Consider the following 26,347-nt stretch of genomic DNA (forward strand, 5'->3'; position numbering starts at 1 on the left):
AACTACGGACCCAAGGAGTCATGACCCAACCCACGTTTGGAAAAGGCCCTCTCTTCCCCCTAAAGCAGGCCCAATAACCCCTAAAGCAGGCCCAATAAATACCCTTTCCCCCTTCGGTCCCTTCTTCGCCCTACATCACAATTCACAAACCCTAACAGCATCCGCCCCAACATTAAAATTTATATTTATGAAATAAGAAAATTGATATCTTAATTATTATATATTTTAATGATAATAAAGTTCATAAGTCTATAATAATGATATATATTTTTAACAAAATAAAATATATCATCTTCAATTATTCATAGAAACCTTAATAAATACCATCTTCAATTAATGTGTTAATATCATTTTATTTAAAATATTATGTTTTTTTAAATGTTAATTTTTGTTATCTGATTTGAATTTGTGATTTTATCTTACTAAATCTTATTTATACATAATTATAAACAAATATATAAATTTATCATTAGATATATAAATTTATTTTAATAGATATAAAAATAAAAATAAATTATTAGATATATATATATATATTGTTATTCATTTTATTGACTATAAATTATTTCCTTTGTGAAGAGATCAAAGATTTAGAATTCGTTTAGATAGTGAAAAGAGATAAGATGATTTTAGATAAGTTGAATAAAATATTATTTTTTAATATTATTATTATTTTAAAATTAAAAAAATTAAATTATTTATTATATTTTATATAAAAATTTAAAAAAAATATAATAATAAAATAAAATAAGATCATTTCTCTATTTGAACAAAGTCTTTAAGAGTAAAAAAAATAAAATAAACTCCACGTGTCCTTGTTTTTTAATTGAAAGAAATAAAATAAAATGAATTAGAAATTTGCTCAAAAAGATAATTTGGAATATATACGTTTTTCTTTTTTTGGGCTCCGCCTCTTCCCTCTCTCTCTCTACCTCTGCTGCTCCTTCGACCTCTCTCTCTCTTTCCCTCTTTCTCTGAATCTCTCAGCTTCCCTTGGCCATTGACAGAGCTCTGTTTTTCGATTCCGTTCCAGGTCTGCACGCCCATTCGATCTATGCCGATGTTGTTCTGGATTTTAGTTTTCCGGTTATTCGTTTGGATTTCGTATTGGTGCTTTTAGGCGGCTCCGGGTTTCAATATTTGATCGTCTTATTGGTTATTGTTTTCAGCGGTCTTTCGGTTCTATTTTTGTGGGTTCTGTTGGGCCTGTGTTTCATGCTATTGGGTTCCTCTGGATGGTTTGCCGTTTTGGGGTTTTTGGGTTTCATCTCTTTGATTATTTTAATCCTTTTAATTTTTCTTCATTTTTTTAGAAAATAAAAATTCGACACCTAAATCAAGGATTTACTGCTATTTGAATGTTCGGGGGAACCGGTGTCGGTCGGTCTTTGGTTTAGAAAATTTTAAATGTTGGGCTTTCTTCCGTTTTCAAAATAATTGAGGGAAATTGCAAGAGAACAAAGTTTTCAATTTCTTATGTTTATGCTGCGTTGAGGGTATGCAAAATTATAGAATTAGCAGAATCGGAGGCAGCTAGTTGAAATAGGATCACTTGAGTGGAGGTTTTGGTTCGTGATGTCCTGATTGATAGGAACTTGATACTTTGATAATCTAGTTTTGATTTGTTTTGCTGCATTCCGGGCAGCCCAACAGAAGGACTTATCGAGTTTGTAATATAGTAGAATCTACAATCCACGAGTTTTTGGTATACATAAAAGAACATGTGATTTTTTATTTGCTTTGCTGGTTTTTGGAATTTTGTGAGATTTTCATAAATAGTAAATACTATGGTGTATTTGATGTATGTTTCATGCAAAGCGTGATTTCAGAGCCAATATTGACTGATTTATTGTGGATTTACTTATGGTGTAGTGGGCGGAGTTAGGGTGTCGTGGAAAGAGTATTTGAAGTAGGAGATGGCCGGGACTGCAAATGAGGAGTCTGGAGTGGGAAGGTCCGTGGAGGGAATTTCTAGCGGGCAGCCGCAGCGTTGTCAATCTGGGGAAGCATTGGCAGAATGGCGGTCTTCCGAGCAGGTAGAAAATGGAACCCCATCGACTTCACCTCCATACTGGGACACTGATGACGATGATGATGGAGGTATGCCTTTTCTCTTTCTATCCCCTTTTTCCCGTGCACATATCTATAGAAACAAAACATAATGACCGGGCATTATCTTCTTTGAAGTCAGAAACTCACGTGGGCTGTCAAGGTCACGACAGAGAAAAGTTTAATAATGAGGAATTAAAACATGAATTTTAAAACACCAAACTATTGATAGTCTGAATTCTGTATAGTCAGCATGTGGAAGCATAATTCCCTTTCATTATGCCATTCGACTGAGTAGTGTAAAGACATATTTAAGCGTTTTTCTTTCCTTTTTATTTTGTGCCTACTGAAAACCAGATGTAGTGGGCATGAACTACACTGAAGGAAAATGGGGAACTTGCAAGTTTATGCTATGTGATGCAAGGGTTGTGTATTTGGTGTAATCGACCTGTTATAATACAATATCAAGTTATTGACTATACGAAAAAACTCTGACCCATCCAGTCACAGATAGGTGTTGCTCTTGTATATGTCCTTGTACTTGGGCTCTGCATATTCTCCTTAATAAAGTTTCTTTTTAACCATTGAAAAGGAAAACTGAAGTATGGATTTGTCTAAGTTGGGGAAATTACGGCTAAATATTGTCTTGCCAACATCCTTAGAAAGTATTTTAAGTTATTTATCTAACACTTTCTTGAATAGTTTTAAATTGTAAAACACACGGAGTTTTTGTAGATTGTTCTATTGTTTGTATTTAGATGGAAGTAAAATTGGTAGCCTTTTCCACCTTGTAAGTTTTTTGCTATGACTAGGAGTTTTCTGCATGTTTTATGATTTTTTTGTTTTGTTTTATACTTACTTTTGCCTCTTGTGATATTTAACTTCTTTTCTTATATTTGTCCTTCTTGCGATCTGTGAAATACCTTGTCTTCCATTCTACATTATTGTTGTGCTTAAACAACATGGTGGGGCTTCTGACCCTTCAACATAGCCATGTAAAACTTTTCCATCTAAATTATTCTTGGTTCTGTTCTTATGCTGGATCCTTTGCTTTTTTGTACTTGTTTTTGCTGGATATTGATATATTTTCAAATTTCTAAGGACATCTGCTGCATCCCTCCTCTGGTTTCTAAATGTACTTCTGAGAAACATAAATGTAAACTATCACGCTTAAGTATATTGTAGAAATATTGTGTTTATTTTTCTATATGCACATAATTCATTGCTGAATTGTCTCATCGACAGGGCTTCTCATATCCTAATACTTCATTTCTTTTTGGTTTTTTTTTTACGTTTGAGCTTAACGATGTTACTTATACTTTGAATAAAATTCTTATAAAAGAGTTGTTGGTAAAATCCAATTTCTTAGGGATGGGGATGCTCTCTATCTAACACTAAGTTTCCTTCATTTCCCAAATAATTGTTGTTAAACGCATCCTATTGAAGTTTTTTTATTACTTCTGCTTGTTATTTTTCAATCAAACTGGTATATAATCAATTGTTCATAAACATGTCTACTTCTTTATAGGGCCAAAACCTTCTGAGTTATATGGAAAATATACGTGGAGGATAGAGAAATTTTCACAGATTAACAAAAGAGAACTCCGTAGTAATCAATTTGAGGTTGGCGGCTACAAATGGTATGGGGCCTGGAATATGTTGTTCGGCATAGTTTTCTTTTTTGCTTTTTTGGGATATAATTGTTATTATAAATATGTAAGACCATTAGAATGGCCACGCATACGTATATATTCAAGCATTTCTACTATGTCTATCTACTGTATGTGTACTTTGTATGCTTATGAAAAGATATTTAGCATTCATATCCACCTGTCAGTTTTATCGTCTCTGTATTCTTGGTTAATAGTTTAAATTTTAGACCGGATTTAATTTATATTCATGTCTAATTTGATACCGGATTTTGCTATATACTTTTGATGGAGAGAAATAGCATGAGCTCATGAGATCATTTGTCTGTCACATTGCATGTAACTTGTTATTCATTAAAACGATGAATGTAGTGGTAAGTTTCAAGTCCTTCCATGCATGCTCATGCTAAAATGTTTTTGATTAATTGCAAAGAATAATGATTTGATTGAATATTGGTATCTTTTTTTAATTATAATAAGATTATTGCGGGATTGTAATTTCCATGTCACCATTAGATAATGTCTTCCAATTTTTAAATTGGTTTTTTACATTGTGAGGTGGCAAAGTCTTTGTGGAATGAGGTTATTGGTCGGACAAGTTTATATTGGGTGATGCCTAAGGAAATTGTGGATCTCCTTGCATGTTGGCGTGGTTTTGAGGCAAGGAAATGTGCTGCTGCCAGATGGAGAATGATTCATTTGTGTTTAAAGGGGTGTTTATGGCTTGAAAGGAATGGGACATGTTTTGAAGACAGAGCGTTCTTTTGAAGATCTTCGTTATTTTTTCTTTTCTACTTTGAGTTTGTGGGCTAGGATCATTGTAAAGAATGATGATAATGTATTAAATTTGTTTATGTCGTAGTTTCATGCTTTCTAGTGTGTAGTAGGTATTTTCTCTGTATACTTCACATGTACTTGGGCTGTGCCTATTCTTGGTAATATAATTCTTATTAATTATAAAAAAAAAAAATTAAATTGCTTTTTTCCCTTTTTTTCAAAAATTGTAATTGAAATTTATTTATAGGTAAAAATTTATTTTATTTGATCAGGTAAATAGGCAAAGCTCAAGTACACAGGAAGTATACATGGAGAACACCTAGTTACAAGTTAGGATCTAGAAAGGGATACAAGAAAATCATTGGAACTAGTCCCATTGAGGACAATGACAGGAGCCCACAAAAATAAAGTATCTTATCCTTGGTTATGACGTGGCAGTCACGTGCCACGCCAAATTGTAATTAACTAGCAACCATTTGGTGCCCACATGTGCATTTTGATGACATGCATCAAGCTGACATAGATGTGTCACCCACCACAATGAAGTTAGATCACAAGTTCATTTTTAAATTGCCATGTCCTGTATAATGTACTATGGAATAATGATGATTGTCTTCATGTGCTTGCTTCAATTCTTAGGGTTTGGTAAATGCATACAGATAAACGCATTTTGCAAAACTGTTAATTACTTTAATTTATAACATGGTAGTTTTGACCTAAGCTTTTAGCTATTTGTGGCAGGTACATTTTAATTTATCCCCAAGGCTGTGATGTCTGCAATCATCTTTCTTTGTTTCTTTGTGTTGCCAATCATGACAAACTTCTTCCAGGTTTGGATATCTAAGTAGTTTGAAATTTCAGAAATGATATAAACACGGATCCCGTGCACACAAACAAGAGACATGAATTACTGTTCATGTGTCCGCGTTTGTGTACACGGGATCCGTGTATGTAGCAATGCTCTTGAAACTTTTCATTGGTGATTATAGCTCTTGATCAGTTTTTTTGTAGTCATTCAGCTTGATTTTGTTTTTGAAACAGGCTGGAGCCATTTTGCACAGTTTACTATAGCTGTGGTGAATAAAGATCCAAAGAAATCAAAATATTCTGGTTGGTTAATTGGTTTATTGGCTTAGTGGTGTGGAGTTTTTGATATTCTCACATCAATGCAACTGAGTAAACGCAAATTTTTTTAGACACTTTACATCGATTCTGGAAGAAAGAGCATGACTGGGGGTGGAAAAAATTCATGGAGCTGTCAAAAGTGTCTGATGGGTTTATTGATGCTGACACTCTTATAATAAAGGCTCAAGTCCAAGTCATAAGGTGTGTTATAATTAATTGATTCATGAAATATTTTGCGTTATTGACTCATCAAACACTCTTATACGAAAATGTTTCGTGTGTGACTTTTTATGGATATTTAAGATTTCGTAAGAAGCTTGATATTGCAGATGCTTCTCTTGGATTTATTATTTATAGTATTGAGTTCGTTGGCAATAATAAGTTTTATCTGTTTTGCGCAGTTGCCTTGGTATAGGATCATCTTTTTTAAGGTTTTACCTGTTGTTGATTGTGTTTGTGTATTTTTAAGCATAGCTCGGTTAAATACAAAATTAAGCAAATATTCTAAGTTGTCACAAGCAACTGAATATTCTGTCTTTGCATGCCCAACCAATGCCTTGTGGCACTTGTGCATCTTTTACAATTTATTTGCATATTGACCCATTTACTATTATAAACTATTGGCGTATTATACTAGTACAGATGTTGGTGGGTTTACTTATGTTTTTAGGAAGATGATGCATTGCTGAAGGCATTTAACCCTTTTTAGTCCATAGTTGATTTTGCACGCATGCTTCAATCTAACTGATTTTGAAAGTTAACCTCTTTTCTTATCAAAAGAAAGTTAACTCTGTGATTCTGTTCTCATCCTATTTGTACATATGATTTTTTATACACCAAGTCATTTCCCATTCAGAATCTTGTTCTTTTCATTATGGTATTTGACTTGTAATTGAATGAGTTTGTTGTCTTTTACATTCACTGTATAGTTTTCTGTAGTTACTAATCTTCACAAGATTTTTTTTTCGGCATATGGTTTGAAGGGAGAAAGCAGACAGGCCCTTTCGTTGTCTTGATTGTCAGTATAGGAGAGAACTTGTTAGGGTATATTTGACAAATGTGGAGCAGATTTGCCGGCGATTTGTAGAAGAGAGAAGAAGCAAGCTTGGAAAGTTAATAGATGATAAAGCTAGGTGGTCAAGGTATTTAATGTTCATGTCTGAATCTTTCATTTCATATAAGTGGGAACTCTGTTTTTCAGTGATAATTACGTAACATCTCGGTGTTGGAAGATATGATGTTTTCAATGTTTTTTGGGTAATTAAATGATTTTCTGGTTCCTGTGGCCATGGTATGATACAGTTATGCATCATTTTCGCAGTGTGTTAAATTTTGCAAGTGATATATATATGCCTACTTGTATTGGATAGGGTGTGGTGCCTTATGTGAGGGTAGCTATTGATTATCCACTTCATTACGTTTATGTTCAATATTATTTCGTTTTTATGATAATAGATTGTTCGCTATTGGTGCAGTTTCCGTGCTTTCTGGTTGGGAATCGACCAAAATGCTAGGCGCCGTATGTCCAGGGAGAGGACAGACTTGATTTTAAAAGTAGTTGTGAAGCATTTCTTTATAGAAAAGGAAGTCACGTCTACTTTGGTGATGGATTCCTTGTATAGTGGATTAAAGGCTCTTGAAGGCCAGACTCTGAGTAAGAAAGGGAGGTTGGAGGCTGAAGAAATTCCTGCCCCCATTGTTTGTGTGGAAAAAGATACATTTGTATTGGCTGATGATGTCTTAGCATTACTTGAGAGGGCTGCCATGGATCTGTTGCCACCAAAAGATGACAAGGGTCCTCAGAATCGTACAAAGGTGAGTTGCCCACCTTTTACTGATTATGAAGTTGTGTAAAGCTGATTACCATGAGCCTCAACATGGTGTTGGTTTAAGTCCATTGCAGTTTTAACCCTTCATTTAGAGACAGAAAAGAAAGGGAAATTCAAGATTATTTTCATGCTCAATCATTCTATAGTAATTTTTTCTGGAGGTATTACTTTATTGAAATGAAAACAATGGATAATAGAATAGAGAACTGTTCATTTCAGTACTACAATTCCCAAAAAACACTAGTAAATTTAAAACTTTCAAGAATCCAGAAATTCCAGAAATGAAGTCCTGTGGTGCTAAGTCCACCTTTTGATGACAGAGCATTCCTCTAACTTTGTATGCAGGATGGAAACTCTGGGGAGGACTTCAATAAAGATTCTATTGAACGTGATGAGAGGCGTCTTACGGAATTGGGTTGCAGAACTGTGGAGATATTTGTCCTTGCCCATATTTTCAGGTAATTAGTTAGAATTGTAATTTTACTTTTAAAAAGCAGCCAAAACCCCGGGTGTCTCTCTCAAGGGATTGATATCTTGGTATCTGTTGATTGCCCTTTGTTATTTCTTTCTCTAAGGCAAAGCTTCCATATTTCTAATTAGGTGGACCTCTTGTATACTTCCTATCTACCTGGACTAAGCCTTTTTCGTTTTTCAATTAAGGCCTCATTTGGGAATCTATCTCATCTCATTTCATTCCCAAACATCACTCAAAACACCAACACTTTTTAATTTCAAATCTTCAACTTTTTTATCTAATCATTACAACTTTCTCAAACTTCCAAACAAAACACAAAAAACAATTTAACTTTTTTTAAATTTCAAAGCAAAAATAATATTCTATCAATATTTTAACTTTGTAATATTTTTATTCTTCTCTCTTCTTTTCCAAAACTCAATAAAACATCTTAGCTCAAACAATTTCACTACTATTTACAGATATCCCATCTCATCTCATTTCCCAAACAAGGCCCCAAGTCTTCAATTACTTGTCAAAAGAAAAACTTTCACAAAATCAGATTTACAGTTGCAAGCTTCCTGAAAGATGTCTCGTTATCATGAACAACCTTCAATGAGTCTCACATCTTGCTGATTTCTTATAAACATCATTATTACCAGTTTTCCATATTCAGTTTCCAGCATCTTATTGACATTTTAGTATCTACTTATAAAAATAAAAAAAAATCTTATTGCTGCACATCAGTGGTGACATAATGTATTGGAAGTTATTCATGTGTTGAATAACAGCGTGCTGTACCAGGAAAACTTTATCAGCGCATGTATCTGTAAACATTGATGCTTCAATGTTGCTCCATGCAATTTCATCTTTACTCTATTGCTCATGAACCTTTTTTGGTGATGCCTTTTTTAATGTAATCTAACTTTCAATCAATAAGCAATCCTCGGGACAAGATTTTGAGCAATTTTTTTCTCTAATATTTCACTTTCTGTTTACTTAATTTAAATGTTTAGGGACCTAATCTTTTCACAATGTGAATATCGTTAAATCTTCAATCGAATCAATTTTTTGTCACATCTTACCTATAGTTTCATGGGGATTTCCCGCTTTTCTGCGTCGTTTATGTTACAATGTTTTTGTTGATATTTCTTTGTCATTACTAGCAAAATTTTCAGTTGTAATTAGGATTCATAGTTCTGAAATTAAAAGCAGAGCAGAAATTTGGTGCTTTTACTACGAAAGAGCTATTAGTGGTTTTAGACATGTATATGGGGTAAAATATTGCTAAAGCCCATAGGCGTGAATTATTTTATGATTATTTCCTTTTAGGAATTGTTATAACCTTACTTATCAAAAACTTTTTATAATCTTGATGGATGAAAGAAACTTGGGTTTCATGTTGTTGTCTTTCTTATACTGTTTAACCATCTAACTGTTTGTAGCATAATTCTTCTTCCAAAGTTTGGATGGCATATAATGGTCAACACAGGGATTTCAGCAACTATGATTAGTCTAACTTGGAGCAATAGGCAAACTCAAGTGGAGTAATGACATAAAATGGGCCAGTTGTGAAAAAAGAAAAAGCAAGCTTGTCTTGGTTTGACACTCATATAGAACCACGTTTGTTCTGAGTCCTGACTGATTGAATGTGTTATAATGGGTCATAATGGATAATATCTATTGACTAAGATATTTGATCATAGGTTCTGTTTCAGTCTACACGAGATAGTAAACATGTTTACTTGCTCATCTGTACTGATAGATGCTAAGTTTTGTCTCTTTACATGCAGCAATAAAATTGAGGTTGCCTACCAGGAAGCTGTCTCTTTGAAGAGGCAAGAGGAGCTCATCCGTGAAGAAGAAGCAGCATGGCTTGCTGAAAGTGAACAGAAGGCAAAACGTGGAGCAACTGAAAAGGAAAAGAAATCAAAGAAAAGCAAGGTTTAATATTCTCACAACTCTACTAAATTTGTGTTTAGTATTCTAAAACGGTTCACTTGTTTTCAGCTTTATTACCTGCTTAATGTTCAGATATGTTGGTGGTATTCAAGTGAATGTTTGTAAATAGTGATTTTTGTTTACAGAGTTGTAATAATTAATAATTTCCATTATTGAATTTGTTATTGTGCCAAACTTTATTATTACGTGGAAATAGATGTGAGACTTGGAAAAATCTTATGGTTTTCAGATCAAGTGATTTGCCTTTTTATTTTTTATCGACGTCAATTCAACTCAGATGTTGACCTTCATCCTCTTAACTGAAGAGGTGTTATTCCAAATTAGATTGCATTGAATTTGGAAGTGGTCAAGCAATGTTTATGCCAAACAACATAGTGTGAGTTCTATTCTAATCATTGACACATTGTCTTTGTTTATAATGCTACAGGCAAAACAAAAACGAAATAACCGAAGAGGGAAGGAAAAAGGCAGGGAGGAAAGGCCTGGCGTGGTGGTACAAGACAAACATCAACAGGAAAACCTCAATGATGAAAATCAAGACAGCGTCGTGGAGGAGGTGTCACCCATGGTTGATAAGCTTGATATGCTAGAAGATGTTTCCGATGTGTCTGATTCAGTAGATGGTGTTCCTGAAGTTCTACAGCCTGACTCAGAAGACCGGGATGCTGATCCTGTCAATTGGGATACCGACACATTTGAAGTTCATCCCTCAATGGAAGCCACTAGTAGTGGAATTAGTTCTCTATCAATTCAACAAAATGGTGTTTCTGAAAGAAAGAGCCCTTCAGTAATGGATGATAGTTCTTCAACGTGTTCTACAGACTCTGTACCATCAGTGGTAACGAATGGGCCCTATAAGGGGAACTCTTTCCCAAACTATATAAACCAAAAATCACCTGGCAGGTAAATATATAGCTACATTTCTGTTCACACCTACTTAAATCGGAATATAAGGTTTGATTTTGCACTTAATTACACAGGGGAAGGAACTGGCGAAGTAAAGCTGCCTGTGATGGAAATGGTTGGGCAAATGAGATAGATAATCAGCCTTCCGCTCCTTCAGATGATGCTGGGGATCAAAATGATTTATCTGGTAGTTGTAAAGCTGGTGAATCCGACTCTCAGGCTGTTCTCTTCGAGCAGCGTATGGTTAAGAAGGTGGACTCACTAAATATGGCAAGATTAGCTTTGCAATTGATTGAACCATATTCTTAAATGAATTTTCTCTAATTTTATAATTTTGTGTTGTTATCTGTATTTAATTCCTAGGCCAAAATGGTTTGTAAGATGCTAGTTACTTGTTGTCTCCCATTTCATTCTGGCGGACAGGAGAGGACGTTGAGAGAGACATTTTTATCTTTGAAGATAGAATCTGACAATTCTGAGTGCATGTAATACGCATATACCCATTTAAGAACTGCATCCTACGCATTCTTGCAGCATAGCCACTGTTTTATATCTTAAAGTCTCTTCTTTTGTTTGTCTAGAGAGCCACTATATTCAACTTTTTCCCCCTTTTTTCCCCTTTTCTTTAACACATGTCTCTTGTTTACTTGTCAGAAAATAAAAAATAAAATAAAATAAAATTCTGCCTTTAAAATATTGTTGGGTCGAACGTGACTGGAGTTTGCTTTTTGTATGTAATAGGAAGAAGTTGTTTCGCAGCAGAAGAAGCTAAGCACCAAAGAGCAGACTGATGTGGAAAGAACCTCTAAAGATAGGACATCAGCAATACCATCCTCTCCGAGAAGCCCACCCAAGAATTCAGCCTCAACCATTCGATCAAAGAATAGTATTGTTGTTGATTCTGTTCTGGTTGGGAAAGCTTCTTCAAATGACACCCAACATGCACTGCTGATTCCAGCCTCCCAAATTAGTGTTATGTCCAAACCTGAGATCCAGAAAGCTGCAAGCATCAAACCAACTGAAAAGGCCGTGGCACAGCATGTACCTGTGATGTCAAGGCCCTCTAGTGCTCCTCTAATTCCTGGTCCCAGGCCAACTGCTCCTGCTGTTTCCAGGATTCAAACAGCCCCACCACTTGCCCGTTCAATGAGTGCAACTGGCCGGTTAGGTCCTGAGCCCTTACCAGCAACACATGGTTATGTTTCCCAGTCCTATAGAAATGCCATCGTGGGTAACACTGTTGCTTCAGGTTCATGTGGTTTTGCTCATCCCAACTCTCAAAGCTCAGGGGTGAATCAATCCTCTGCTTTCTCACAATCCGCTACCTTGGTATCTGCACCAATGTTTTTACCCCAGAGCCCTGAGAGGGTTGATCCAACCATGGCCAAATCAGGTTTTCCCTATGGCATAGTAATGCGGGATGTTTTACAGACTGGAGCCCACTGGATGGAGTCTTCCCAAAGGGAAGCCAGCAGAAACATGCACTATGATCATACTTCCCTGCTTAATGACGTTCAAAACTTGAGTTTGTACAAGCCTGCTTACAACGGATCACAGGGACAATTATCCAATCAGTTCCCAGCCTTTACATCTGGCCAGCAGAGCCAAGGTGTGTTGGCTGATGAGTTCCCGCATCTAGATATCATTAATGATTTGCTCGATGATGAACTTAGTATTGGGAAAGCAGGGAGCACAGTTTATGAGTCTCTCAGCAATGGGCCACAGCTATTGAATAGGCAGTTCTCATTTCCTGGTGACACAAGTATATCGGGTGATGTGGGCTCCTCATATAGCTCTTGCAGGTTTGAGCGATCGCGGAGTTACCATGATGATGGGTTTCCACGGCACCTTCACTCTTCTGGCAGCCATTATGAATCGATGTGGGATTTCATTCCGCAAGGCAATGCATCACCTTATGTAAATGGGCAGGTAGATGGGTTGGTTCTAAATCAGTGGCAGGCAGCTGGTTCTGATTTATCTCTACTCGGCACAAGGAATACAGAGGGAGATGGTTACCCTTACTATAATCCAGATTATTCAAATGTGGCATGTGGCGTCAATGGGTATAGAGTTTTCCGGCCTTCAAATGGGCATTGAAAGGAAACCTGACGGGGCCTCTGCCTGCAAGATTAGTGGGGTGTTGTCCGTTGTAATAATTAATTTGAGGAAATTGCTGGGTTTTAGATTTGGAGTGAGGTTATGATCCTTTGATAAGAAAACGTTTTGTAAAGATTGTCTCTGCCTTTTGCTTTTAGCTCTGAGGTAGTTAAAAAAAAAAAAAATGAGGCTTTTCATATATCCTGGAGTTTTTGCTTTCCTGCTGAAGCTGTCGTGAAATTTGAACTATAATAATCTTATCTGACCCACTTCCCGATTCATTTGAGACAATTGAACAGTTTGAACTGTGAACATGGCATGCCTATTTGGCTTCGGAGTATCTTTAATCCTGTCCTGTCCTGTCCTTGAGGTGAGACTATACTTGATCATTTAACAGACACCTGAAATAATGGTGTTAAGATTTTGCAAATTGAAGGGAGAAAAGTGGTAAATGTTCCGAGAAATTATTTGGGCACGTGCAGTGTAGAATTGTTTTCTGACCATAATCGATAGGAAAAATTACTACTTGGGCACGTGCCACTGTACATCAGTTGTGGGTGTAGGGTGCCCCACCAACAAGGACAGAGGGCGCCGATAGACCTAATGGTGGTCGCCGACAGGTCCCGCAAACTCATGGTGGGTTGTCGTGAGCTCCTTGGGAGCCAGGCGTCTTGCGTCCTTTAGGTGTGTTGTGAACAGTCCTTGGCAGCGGGGGCCATCTGGTTAGCGACAGAGACCGTTGGAGGCTCACATAGTGGCTCCATGGTAGGTTTATCCAGCTCGCGGCGAGCTGCCGCAAGTTTCTGTTTATGTTGTTGGGTGCATCTGTACTGTGCATGCCATGGACAGTCAGGACGTGATGCCCATGCAGGCATTGTGCACTTAAGTACACAGTGTTTGCATGTTGTGCACGTGTATGTGCCTAGTGTATGTTCGTGAATAGTATTTATACTGCTCATTTAAATATACTATGTACTTCACAATGAGTGGTGGGTGCTTTTTAAGCTCAAGTGGTCGGGGAGTTTGGGACCCTAGCCCTACACGCTAGATGTGTAAAAAGTACAATACACTTTTAATTGCCTAGGCAAGGAAATGTTCACTCGCCCATTTTCTGTTGTAGTGTTTTTTATAAAAATAAAAGTGAAAAGACTGAAGATACTTATATGAAAAACTTTCATCTACTCATTTGAAGATTATTTAGCGCGTAGAGAAATCGTCATTCTTCTGCTTCCGGTGCAAAAACAATCTCAATCTCATAGACGACGCCACTATTAACTCCCAAAAATGGTGCAGCCCGAAAGGTGATAAAGATCCATTCCTGGACACGCTGAGTGGGTTGGGCTTCGATCGGTGAGGTGTGGTGATCCAGTGCAGTTGTACGGTATCCATGCATACGTCTATGGTGGTGAACGATACTTAAATGCTGAGAAAATAAGAAGAGATGGACACATACATTTATGTGGTTCAGCACTAGGCCTACGTTCATAGGATTTGTGGAGGGGGAGATTTCACTATAATATGCTTGTTTACGGTCTCGCATAGCCTCTCATTTTTCACTGTACAATGAGAGCTAGAGATCTACTTGTTGGAAAAAATATTCTATTTAGAGCTCTCTGTCTCGAGGTTGAAGAAGCAACCGAAAAAGAAGCCACCCCAAGAAAGTTGGCCAAAAATCCCTCCAAACGTCTAAAAGAAAAGTTCCGGAAACTATAGGCACCATGTCTCTTTTATATCCTGCATCATTTGCTTTATGTCATTTTCGTTTATTTTACGTCAAATCACCAATTTTCTTTCCTGACTTATTATCCCTTATCTTCCCTTGTCCATTCTCTATTAGCATTTCTTTTTCTCTTCTTTTGTTTTCTAGTGATGGCTCTTTAAAGGGTTGGGTCTTGAGAATTATTTTAGAGCTGGTATATTTACATATTCACATGGATAATAAATTAAAATGAAAAATGAATAAAATATTATTAAAATGTTACTTTTAAATATTATTATTATTTTAAAATTTAAAAAAATTTAATTATTTATTAATTTAAAAAAATTATAATTATAATATAAAATAAAATGAGACAGTTTCACTGTCTAAACGAGTATCAATCTTTTTCATTTTTCCCTTTCCCTTTTTACCGCAGTCCCCGAAAACTCCCCGAAACTTCCCCCCGTTTCACACAGCCACCACTTCAGATCCATTCCCATTTCCCACGCCTCCCTCTCTCTCCTCTGTTTCTTCTCTCGGTCTCTCTCCATTTTTTTTCTTTTTTCTTTATTTCAGCTTCTCCCTTCAATCCGCTCCCTCTTCTTGTAACCGCCACCCACCACAACGCCTGTAAGCTCTCTCTCTTCCTCACGTTGTCTCTCTCTAACTCTCGGTTAAACTCTCTCCCGTACCCTCATCCGCTTCTCTGCACCGCCATGTCGCAGTGACTGCCTCCGCCAGGGCTTCACGCCTCCCTGACCGTAGTACCGAGCCCCTGCATCGAGCGCCATCCCCCGCGTTCCGCTCCTTCGATTCCAATCTCAAGCCGCCGTCTTGCTGTGCCACCGCGTGGCTGCGGCCACCCTCCCCACACCGTCAGCCTGTGCTTCGTCGGCAGGTAAGCCTCACTCCTTCATTCCTCCGTCTCTCTCTTTCTTGATCTTTCTCAGTCGATCTCCCTCTCGGTCTCTGTTCAGATCGGGGCTTGTTGCCCCTCTTTGTGCTGTCGTAGTCCAGCTCCTCGCCTCCAGCCTTCACGGCCAGACCACTCGGCTTCACCTCAGACCACGGCAAACACCCATGCCATCACTTACAAAAGCCCCCACCCGCTGCTAACCTCCGTCGCACACAGCATCCCCTGTTTTCGCAGCAATCCAGCAGCATCTTCGCATCTGACGGTTAATCTTGTTGGTCAAAATCATAGAGGTATAACTGACACCTGATTTCTAGAAATTCGTGTGTTGTGATAACTATGAATTTTCGTGTTGAAATTTTTGCTTGTGTGAATGGTTGTAATCGGTGGTTGGGGAAACTGTGTCATTGTGATGTTGATTGTGTGATGTGTGAAGTGATGGAAGTGAGAAACTAAGAATTGGGCGCTGTGGTTATGATCGAAATAATTATGTGAAGTGTTGTGATTGCTTTGTAGCACTGTTTGTGAATCTGCGTAGTGGCCGAGGGACCCTGTGAAATGTTGAGATAAAATAGGTAATTGTGATGTGGTTGGTGTGTTGTGCGAAGTGTTGTGATAAAATTTGTAGTTTGTATTGTTATTGGATGTTGGGTATGCTGATGGGATAAGTGTAAAGTTTTCTAATGGGCGAGGTTCGGGAAGTTATTTTGTGGGTTGGAGATGAGTAGTAACTGGGTTAGAAGAATTGGAACCATGAGATTTATTTATTTTTTGTAAGTATGGAACCATTGTTGTGGAGTTGTTTAGTTGTATTGTTTATTTTAGATGTGCCAATTTAATTGTATTAATTTATAGTATGTTTAATTATGCTAGGTAACGATCAAATTTTGCTTAACACTGTTTAGAGGATTTTTCAGAAAAGTTGAAGGGTAAAGTAAACGGGATTTCTATGCTAGACTTCGCATTAAAAGAAATAAACTGAGGTTGATTTTGAAAAAATATGCATGTTTTGTTTTGAAAAAAAATTTGAAACAACCTCAATCTGTATAAAAGAGAAAAATATTTTTGTCATGACCGGTGTAGACATGAGTAAATTTTTGGTATTCTGTTTTTTAACTATGTAAAAAGAGCTAATATGAAATCTGAAAATTTGTGAACGTTATGTGAAGATGCTTTGAATCTCTTTTGAATATTTGAAAATGATATGAACTTGTTCAGTACTCTGTTATGATATGATGTGGTATTTGATAACCTTTGACATAACATTCTGATTATGTGTTTGATTCTGTTTCTGGTTCTGATTCGTTGATTATGCTTCTGGGATTGTGATGGTACCAACATTTTGTTCTGCTTTGCTTATGGCTCTGCCACGGGATATAATAGTGGCCTCTGGCCTTGTCACGGGCGGGACATAGTAGTGACCTCTGACCCTTCTCTGGCCATGCCATGGGAGATAATAGTGGCGTCTGGCCATGCCATGGGAGATAATAGTGGCCTATGGCCATGCCACAAGACATAATGGTAGCCTCTGGCCCTGCCACGAGAGATAATAGTGGCCTTTGGCCCGTGACCTGCCACGAGATACAATAGTGGTCTCCGGCCCTGTCACGGAATATAATAGTAGCCTCTAGCCCCACCACGGGATATAATAGTGGTATCTATTCTGAGTGCATCTCCTCGGTGACGAACAGTGATAGGTTCTGCTTGGTTAACCAAAGACATGCAAAACCTTACCACGAGGGTTAAACATGGCCTTTGTTCTAATATGATGTTTTGATCTGATATGATGATGATGCTCAGTTATGCTATGCCAAAGTTTTTTTTTTTAATATGAATGCTTTTTTATCTGTCACTCTGATATTTTGATACTATGTTTTGATTCTGCATTCTGAAAATAAAAATGTTGTCTTGCATTTTGAACCTTGTAAATGCTCATGTTTACTTACTAGTATATGTTCTCTGCTTACTGAGTTGCTAATAATTCACTGCCTTATCTCCACAATATTTTTCAGATGAAGTGAATGTTTCAGCTGAGGATTGAGATTGTGTAGGGAATAAGTATTGAGATTACTAAAAACTATTATTTAGTTGATTGATTTGTTCTATTGATTTGGTTTATTGGGATGTTGACACTTTTATTAAGTCTTAAGGAGTTGTCGATTATTTGTTAGATTATTATTTTGATGACTTCTAGAGGGATATATATGTATATTTGGTGGAATTCTAATGCACCAGATCCCATTAGAACTCCGCAATTAAGTGTGCTTGGGCCAGAGTAGTACTAGGATGGGTGACCTCCTGGGAAGTCCTCCTATTGCACACCTCGTTTTACTTATCAAAAAAATATTTGGTGGAATTAGATGAATTTATATTTATGGAGTCTTTGAAAATAGATGAGGTTATGTTTATGGAGTTTTTTGGAATATCTATTTGTATTGTGAATGATGATTTTAGGTGACAGGAAGTAACTCTCTGGCCCATCCGGGTACGGGGCGTTACAGAATTCCTTGGTTTTGTGATTGATTTATTTTTCTTCTGGTTTCTTGAGCAAAAGAAACCCTGAAATTTTTATTCTTCTTGAGCAGAGCAATTATTCTGGTCTGTTCAAAATACTCAAGAGGATCTGGGCGTTGGTACTCTGAACTAAACATGGTAAATTGCAATTAATCTGAGTTTTGTTTATGCGATTTTGTGTTTCTGTGTTCAATTCTCCGGTTTCAAACTTTCTCAGGCTATGACGTCATTGGTATTAGGGAATTAATATTTATTAGTGTGTTTGCCATTGATAATTCCATTCAGTTTTTTTATTTTTTATTTTTTTTATGTGGTATGGGCCGTAGCTTGTGTCATGCTTAGGATGGGAAGTATATTCCAGTTTACCGCAAGAGATTAGAAGACCGTTTCAAATACGTTGCAATTGGAGCCCCAATTTTCTTCTTCCATTTTGAGTTTAATACGAAGACATTGGAGCTTTTCAGTGAGTCGGTTCCACTGCAATTTTTGCTACCCAATATGATCTCTCTCTCTCTCTGTGGATTATTTTTGCCTGTGTATTTGAGCTTTTGTCTTGAATATTCTGATTTTCCACATCATATATCAGCATGAGTTTTTTAATGGATCTATCAGCAAGTTGCTTAATCTATTTATCATTGAGAATTTTCAATCTTACTATATAGAAGCATTAATTCATTCGAGTTTTTTGTCACCACAGAACTGTTTTATTGTATTGCTGAAAGTGTGAGTTTGAGCTTTTCCATGCATAAATTGTAATTCATTTGAGGTTTTTGTCATCGCAGCGCGTTTAATTGTATAAGCCTCACCACTGCATAAACAATGCTTTCTGGACTCAAGTTCATTCCCCGCGACAAGATTGAAAGAGTAAATTCATGACATTTGTTTTTTGAAATATATATCTGTTTATGTTTCGATTATATGCCTCTGAATTCATGTTCTGGATATTAGGCACAAAATGATGACTCGGATAATTCTTTAAAAGAGAAGAAAAAATCCACTAGCAGAAAGGCAAAAGATGGGATGAAAACGAAGAGTTCTAGGTACAGTAGTTCAGATGATGAGGACATCCAGAGAATTAAGAAACGGTCTAGCAAGAAGAAGTGGTACTCATCAGATGAGTATTCCTCGGGTGAAAGTGCTGGCAATTCTGATGAAGAAGAAAATAATGGTCGGGATAAGAGGAAGAGTAGGAGTAAGGGTAAGCGAGGTAAGGGTGAAATTTTGGGGGATGATAGTGATAGGTCAAAGAAGAAATCAAGACATAGGGAAGATAGAAGGAGAAAGAGCAAGGATAGAGGGGATCGAGAGGATATCACTGCAGAAGACTTGTCTGGTATATACTGTTTTGCTGTTAGAATGTTTTGACCTTCTTTTACTTGCACAAGAAAAAAAAAGAGAGAGAATGTTTGACCTTCTATTATAGTGGTTAAATATGTTTTTTTTTTTTTTTTGCTTTGAGTTTTTAGAAAGTGATGAAGGAACTACTCATTCCATGAAGGAGATGGAAATTGTGAGAAAAGAAATGGGATTAGAATGGATGCTTCGACCTGCTGAAAGGAGGGTCGAAAGGCCTGTGGTGACTGTTGACAACCACTCGGAAGAAACTCCCACTGAGGAGGTATAATCTTAGTTTGACAACTCACACGAAAATTCAGCTGTTCTAATTTGCAATGTACTTTTTATTTTTTTATTTTTTGTCTTTCTGGTTCCCAGCCCCCTTCTACCTTTTACCAAGTTTTTACATGCATATTCTTTTTGTATGAAACATGTATGCCTTCTTTGCTGCCTGTCTTACCTTGCTTATTATGACACGATTTGTTTACTTCTTTTCTAGATAAATAAGGTGCATCCCAAGGAATTGAATCCTTATTTGAAGGATAATGGTAGTGGTTATCCAGAAGATATTAACAGGAGCAAAACTAGTGGTGACCAACTTTTATCTTCTGTTGTTGGAGATGGAGGTGCAAGCTGGAGACTGAAAGCCTTGAAGCGTGCACAAGAACAAGCAGCCCGAGAAGGGCGAAGGCTTGAGGAAGTATGTTACCTTAAATTCTAAAAATTAGCAAGCATCTCTATGATCTTTTTTTTCTCTCTCTTCCTATTTTCGTTGTTTCTTACAAATGGAATTGTGCAGGTTGTCGAAGAAAGGTGGGATTCTCTTGGTCAACTGGCTGTTTCTGTAGCATCTCGTTCAGCTGCCCCATCTCGAGCTCATCTACGTGCCATAAATGATAGAAAGAGAGGGGAACAGCGAACAGGTTCAGACAATCAAAGTGAGACAGTTACCAAAAAGGTACCTTGCCACCTTGCATTGCTGTTTTTTTTTTTCTTTAAATGCATTTATGTTCTATTTAAGTTGAAACTTATTGTTGTTTGAAGTGAAAATAATTATCACATTCCTTTTGCTTACATGTTACATATTTCTGCTTCTCAGGGGCATGACAGGCATGACTTGAAGGATGTACCTTTCCAGCATCATAAAATGAGGGAGCCTAAAGTTCGAGATTCTTTATCGTGGGGAAGGCGGAAGAATCAAAATATGTCTTCCAAGGATGCTGGCCTTATATCTTCTGCAGTATCTAGCTTAAATAGATTTGCCAATGATGGAAGCTTTATACACAGTGCTCTTCGACAGCAGAATAACGATCCTGTTGGTTCTGTTGAGGGAAACATGGAGATGGAATTTGCTTCATCTCAAATGAAGCAATCTGGTGAAGGCATTGGAGTGGCTAATGATGCATTGAGTGCAAACCAGTTGGCAGCCAAGGCGATTCAGCTTCGTATGAAAGGAAAGCATGAAGAAGCCGATAAACTTTTGGTAAGACAGTGTTGTCCGCATTATAAACTTTTCTACTCTCTTCTCGCTAGTCAATATTTCACATGAAGAATGTCGACTCTCTCTCTTTCCCTCTCCCAAATGATTGTCTTATTGTTTGTGACTTGCAACAGCTTTCTCAGAGGATCTAATTATAAGCAGATAATATTTAAGGGAACAAAAATATCTAAGTAAACTGTTATTGAAAACACTATTAATTTTGAGGTAAAAGCTTATAGACACCAAATGGGGCATTGCAATCTGGGTTCAATAACTTCCAAACGAGAAAGGAATTTCCTATGTCTTGCATGTCTATGAGGAGGTACTAGAAGTGTCGAGTGTTGTTAGTTAACTAATTTTGGTCATCTCACCAATAACAAGAAACTTAAGGGTGAAAGCCTTGAGTTGTTTTGGGTCATATTCTAATGAAATTTTAGGGATTTCTCTAATTTGGGCTGGTTGAAGAATTCTTCTCGTAAAGCAACTTGCTTTACCGTTTAGTTTATCTTAGAACCATTTATCATAGGGGTGAAAACCGAACTGATAACATGTAAACATGTCTAAAACTGGCCGAAACCGGTCAGTGAAGGGGGAGAAAACAGGCGACGTCGGTCTAGGCATAAATCTGGTCTGGTCGCCGGTGTCCCGTTGGTGGCGCGATGAGAGAGAGAATGGAGAGAATTAGAGAACGTACTAAGAAGTGAGCACATCGTGATGAGAGAAAATGGTGCGATGAGAGAGGAGAGCGTTGTTTCATTTTTTTTCTTCTAAAACATTATGTGTAAAACGATGCTGTTTCACCTAGTGAAACGGCGTCTTTTACTTAATATATATTTACATATATATTATATCGGCCGGTTCAGCTGTTTGAACCTAGTTCAAACCGGGACTGAATTGACCAACGTCGGTTTCATCAAATTCCCACCGCTTGCCGACTGGTTCTCCACTGGTTCCTGACTCCAGCAGCCGGTTCCCATTTGTGCTGGCCAGTTCTATCGGTTTCTGCACACCCTTAATTGATCATGACATTAGTGGGCTTTCTTCCTTGAGCACTATTTCTTCTTCTTCTTGCTTATTTTTAAACCAATATTAAAATGTGATTTATGGGGTCTTGGCTTGTTATGTGTCTTTCTAGTGCTTGATTATTTTTGGGCCCCCTCTCATTTCCAAATTGAAAGCCAATAATGAAATAAGGTGGTTTTGAAAGCCAATCCACTTCTTGTGCTATATTGTTAAAGATGCATGCCATAAGTTGTATTTATGTTTTTGTAGGAGCACTGATTCTATTTTTCACACTTTTGGTTGCAGAAGAAGATACTATTTTTTAAGTTTTTCCTTCCCCCCGAGCTCTCTCTTCCCCATGGTTCAATAGCTAGTTGCCACTCCTTGACTTGATTGAACTGAATGGGTTGATATTTTAAAGTTATGAATTGAAAGTTTCCCTGCATTACTTTGGAATGATAAACCTAGGATAAGGTGGCCCTAACATGTTAGCATACTCGTATACCCGCCAAAAAAAAAAGAAAAAAAGGCTCCTATTGGATTTCTGTATCTTAATTAGAGTCATTATACATAATAAATTAGTTGTTAAGAGTGTGTGCTTTTGCTTCAGTGATTGATTGGAGTTATCTTGTTCTTTCTTTTCACTAGCAAGAAGCAGAGGAGATAAAGGCAAAGCAGGGTGCTGGTGATAATTCAATTAGACTGCAGAATGAAGGAAACTCAAGCAGGTAATTAGGCATCTTGTGATCTGTTTTTTTGGGGAGTGTATTTTTTTTCAGAAACTCCGAATTTCATTGTTTATGAGAATACAAGTATTTGTGTATATGAAACTTATAGCAGCAAAGATGGATTCAACTTGTGTGAGTGGGTGAACAGAATATTTTCCTTTCTTCAGAATGTAGTCATGGAAAGTCTTTTTATTGATTTTTTAAAATGTACAATTTCTCAATTCTATATCTTTCTTAGTTGTAACCTGGGTGGTGGTAATATCATTGAATTGATATATCCTTTTTTACCTAGATATATTATGCAGGATAGATCTGTTCGACGAAAGAAGGATGAGGATGATGCTGATATGCATCTAGCTCGAAACATAATGCATAACAAACAGTTTACTACGTATGGTCAGGCAGATGATGAATATGATTTTGACGATGGCCCTAGCAGAAAGGCTCAGAAGAAGGGTGGAGGTAATGAGCAAAAGGTCACCCAGAAGAATATGAGACTGTTAACTCAACAAGAGAGGTGCCTTTTTTGCTTTGAGAATCCAAAGGCGCCGAAACATCTTATTGTGTCAATTGCACAATTCACATACTTGATGTTGCCACATTGGCAGCCTATAGTGCCTGGTCATTGCTGCATTGTACCACTGCAGGTGAGCTTAACTTGTTTCCTTCTTGAAGTTATAAAGTGGATTAAACGAGGTTTACTTTCAATTTCCAAGTAGGATTTTGCCTATAGGTAAAATTGACAGTGTGGTCAGAGTTGTATCAAAGGCCCATCCTTTAAGTTTGAACTAATCCACTTTAAGTTTAAAGTGGATTAAACGAGGTTTACTTTCAACTTCCAAGTAGGATTTTGCCTATAGGTAAAAATGACAGTGTGGTCAGAGTTGTATCAAAGGCCCGTCCTTTTAAGTTTGAACTAATGGTAGAAAAGAGTGGGAGAATAGCGGACTACTTGATCTATCACAAAAATGGTAATGAATAATGTTTGCGAGGTCAGTTGTATAATGTGCTTGTACCATGAGATGCAACAGATTGTCTACCTGCTCTGGAAAGTAGGTGAATCTGTTCAAAAAGTGGTATTAATAAAAAAAAAATCATTCTTGGGGACATGGACATGCCTCTTCTTTTTCTTTTATTTAACCAATTTCCTGGATATGAAAATTGTATTCCCTGAAACATATCTATTTGCTGTGCAGCATGAATCGGCCACAAGAATTGTGGAGGATAATGTGTGGGAAGAAATTCGCAACTTCAAGAAATGCCTTATTATGATGTTTGCAAAGCAAGAGAAGGATGTGGTGTTTCTTGAAACAGTGATGAGCTTGGCACAACAACGTCGCCATTGTTTGATTGAGTGTATACCTTTGCCCCGAGAAATCGCCCAACAGGCTCCTTTATATTTTAAAAAGGTATTGTTCTTTTTTCTTTATATAGAAAAGGTACTGTTCTGTACTCGGTTAATTTTTGTGCTTTGACGTTTTTGTTTCTTTTTTAGGGGAGAAGGGTCTGGTAAGTTAGTAAGTTAATAAATCACCTAGAATATATATATATATATATATATATATATATATTTACAGACCCTCACCCATCATACACGCTGGTACATTGCAGCTACAACACCTAAATTATAGTACTCACAATAGCAAACACAAATTTCTGCAGAGATTATTCCGTAACTACCAAATTACAGCCAATATTCCTGCGAAGATAACCAAGTATATCCATCCAATACAGCCAACAAACAAACCAAGGAGATATTCAATTAAAGTTCGCTGAAGATGTATGTTCACAAAAATAGCTTAGAAAAATTATTGGCGACCTTTTGTAATTGGATGTTTTTTGCTTTGAAGTTAGCCGAAGAGATATTTAAAAAAAAAATCTTAGAACAACCTTTTAGCAGGTCAGCAGAGCTGGAGAAACTCATGTTGAAGCAAAACACCCCCCCCCCCACCAAAAAAAAAATGAAAGAATAATAATGCTATTTTCCCATTAATTTTTTGTTTTAATGTTTTGATAATTATGTTATTATATCTCATAAAAAATAATTATGTTACTATCTGTTCTATCTTCACAAGTGGTATGATCTCCGTTCTCCACAATTTATCTTAAGAAAAGAAACTCGTGATTCTTCGTTAGAAGCTAGCAGTTGATGTTTCTCGCTTTGAAAACTGGATTTGCGATGCATGGATTGTATAGTGTACATATCTGAGTTCATGTGTTTGATTTTGAATATACCGTAAGCGGTAAGTGCTAGATATTTATTTATGATTTGTTTTACAAGTTTCTAAAAGAAGTTTATTTTTTAGGCAATTGATGAAGCCGAGGATGAATGGAGCCAACATAATGCAAAGAAGCTCATTGATACAAGCCAAAAGGGGTTGCGTGGTTCAATTCCCAAAAACTTTCCATACTTCCATGTTGAGTTTGGTCTATATAAGGGATTTGTCCATGTAATAGATGACGAGAAACAGTTTAAGAGCAGCCTCGGCCTTAATGTCATAAGAGGCATGCTACAGTTGCCGGAGGAAGACATGCATCGTCGCCGAAGGTATGAATCCATTGAAGTTCAAAGAGAAGCAGTTAAAAGCTTTGTCCGAGACTGGGAACCTTTTGATTGGACAAAACAGCTTCGGCAGGCATCGTGACACTGTCGAAGCCTGCAGTTAGATCTCATTGCTTGCAGCTGCATCTTTCATTCAGCATATTTAACGGATGCAGGAATCAGGATGCTACTAGCACAAAAGACACCCTTTTCCACAGGAATATCCTATATTTTAACACATTGATCTGGAACTGTCTGTGCAGGACGTGCGCTGTGTTCGTGTGAGAGAGAGAGAGAGAGAGAGAGAGGTGCAAATTTGTAGATTTCTTCTATTATTATGTGAGCACTAAGCCGGAACAAAACTTGCCTGTCTACTTAACAGAAAGTATATTTGCTTACAGTAACACTGAAGGTGAAAACAAAAGAAAACGTGCGGGTATTTAGGTTAAATTAAATCTGCTAGCACTTGACCGCTAGGAAGGGTACCAAATGTAATCTACACTACTGAAAAATAGTTGACCCCTCCTCTGTTGAGTCTAATGGCCCGATTAACCAACTGGTTTTTGATGTTTGAGACATAGGATATAATGATCCCATCCATGTGAAGTTGACATGAATTTGAATCACATTAACAACGTTACTTTATTTTTTATTTTATTCTTTTTAATTGTACAGGACAATGCGATACGTTTATCCTAATTTTATAGATCTATAACTTGAATAAGTCTTTCAAAATATGACATATAGGCTGATGTAATTGAAGATTATAAAATTTAGAGCTTTACTACTTATTATCTCTACACACTGTACTTTTTTTTTTATTCTTCTTAAACTTATTGAATTCTTCTATTCATCATTCATATATTATATATTTGGTAAGAGAAAAAAAAAAAAAAAAGTGTTGTGTGGGGATGATGAATAAAATTTTTCTAAAATTTATAATGAAGTTTTTCTAAAAAAATTTCTAAAAATCTATAATGAAGTTTTTATAAAAAGTTTTCTAAAATTCAATTTTGGGGAGTAAGATGAGAATTTTGAGTTTCAGATGAAAATTTAAAATATTATTATTGTTTTGAGATTTGAAAAAGTTGAATTGTTTATTATATTTTGTGTGGAAATTTGAACAAGTTTTAATGATGAGATGAGAATTTTGTGTTTTATCTTTGTCCCAAACCTACTTAAACCATCTCATCTCATCTTTAAATCCAAATCAGTCCTTAAAACATTATTCATTGCTTTCCATGTTGCAACATTAATATTTTTTGGAAGACAAGGATGCCACACCC

General features: G+C 36.8%; 2 protein-coding genes across 5 annotated transcripts; both read left to right on the forward strand.

Annotated features, from left to right (window-relative positions):
• The first annotated feature begins 896 nt into the window (after positions 1-896).
• Positions 897-13,129, forward strand: LOC108983520 (TNF receptor-associated factor homolog 1a-like). The gene is made up of 13 exons (XM_018955168.2): positions 897-1,033; positions 1,873-2,100; positions 3,578-3,689; positions 5,217-5,305; positions 5,517-5,585; positions 5,672-5,801; positions 6,584-6,742; positions 7,076-7,415; positions 7,775-7,887; positions 9,677-9,827; positions 10,273-10,748; positions 10,826-11,003; positions 11,493-13,129. Exons 2-13 carry the CDS (start codon positions 1,917-1,919, stop codon positions 12,846-12,848), a joined length of 3,357 nt encoding a protein of 1,118 aa, XP_018810713.1. The 5' UTR covers positions 897-1,033; positions 1,873-1,916; the 3' UTR covers positions 12,849-13,129.
• A 1,878-nt stretch (positions 13,130-15,007) lies between these two features.
• On the forward strand, positions 15,008-25,459 carry LOC118343961 (CWF19-like protein 2). 4 transcript variants are annotated; one of them, XM_035683454.1, is made up of 14 exons: positions 15,012-15,445; positions 15,525-15,753; positions 18,046-18,112; positions 18,301-18,437; positions 18,757-18,838; positions 18,923-19,307; positions 19,441-19,592; positions 19,809-20,009; positions 20,109-20,267; positions 20,409-20,792; positions 22,440-22,519; positions 22,812-23,166; positions 23,716-23,928; positions 24,826-25,459. In XM_035683454.1, exons 5-14 carry the CDS (start codon positions 18,794-18,796, stop codon positions 25,162-25,164), a joined length of 2,313 nt encoding a protein of 770 aa, XP_035539347.1. In that variant the 5' UTR covers positions 15,012-15,445; positions 15,525-15,753; positions 18,046-18,112; positions 18,301-18,437; positions 18,757-18,793; the 3' UTR covers positions 25,165-25,459. The 4 variants fall into 4 exon arrangements, with proteins under 4 accessions (XP_035539348.1, XP_035539347.1, XP_035539346.1 ...); XM_035683453.1 differs by lacking the exon at positions 18,301-18,437; XM_035683455.1 differs by lacking the exons at positions 18,046-18,112; positions 18,301-18,437 and having other exon boundaries at positions 15,008-15,445.
• Positions 25,460-26,347: the final 888 nt, after the last annotated feature.

Source organism: Juglans regia, chromosome 12, assembly GCF_001411555.2.
Source record: "Juglans regia cultivar Chandler chromosome 12, Walnut 2.0, whole genome shotgun sequence".
In the NCBI taxonomy this organism is placed as follows: domain Eukaryota; kingdom Viridiplantae; phylum Streptophyta; class Magnoliopsida; order Fagales; family Juglandaceae; genus Juglans; species Juglans regia.

Excerpts from the sequence above, each read along its gene's own strand:
- LOC108983520 (XM_018955168.2), top strand. The coding sequence starts at position 1,917 with ATGGCCGGGACTGCAAATGAGGAGTCTGGAGTGGGAAGGTCCGTGGAG. Across the intron at positions 7,416-7,774 it reads GTCCTCAGAATCGTACAAAG|GATGGAAACTCTGGGGAGGA; the intron begins GTGAGTTGCCCA and ends CTTTGTATGCAG. Across the intron at positions 9,828-10,272 it reads AGAAATCAAAGAAAAGCAAG|GCAAAACAAAAACGAAATAA; the intron begins GTTTAATATTCT and ends ATAATGCTACAG.
- LOC118343961 (XM_035683455.1), top strand. The coding sequence starts at position 18,794 with ATGCTTTCTGGACTCAAGTTCATTCCCCGCGACAAGATTGAAAGA. Across the intron at positions 18,839-18,922 it reads CCCGCGACAAGATTGAAAGA|GCACAAAATGATGACTCGGA; the intron begins GTAAATTCATGA and ends TCTGGATATTAG. Across the intron at positions 23,929-24,825 it reads CTCCTTTATATTTTAAAAAG|GCAATTGATGAAGCCGAGGA; the intron begins GTATTGTTCTTT and ends TTTATTTTTTAG.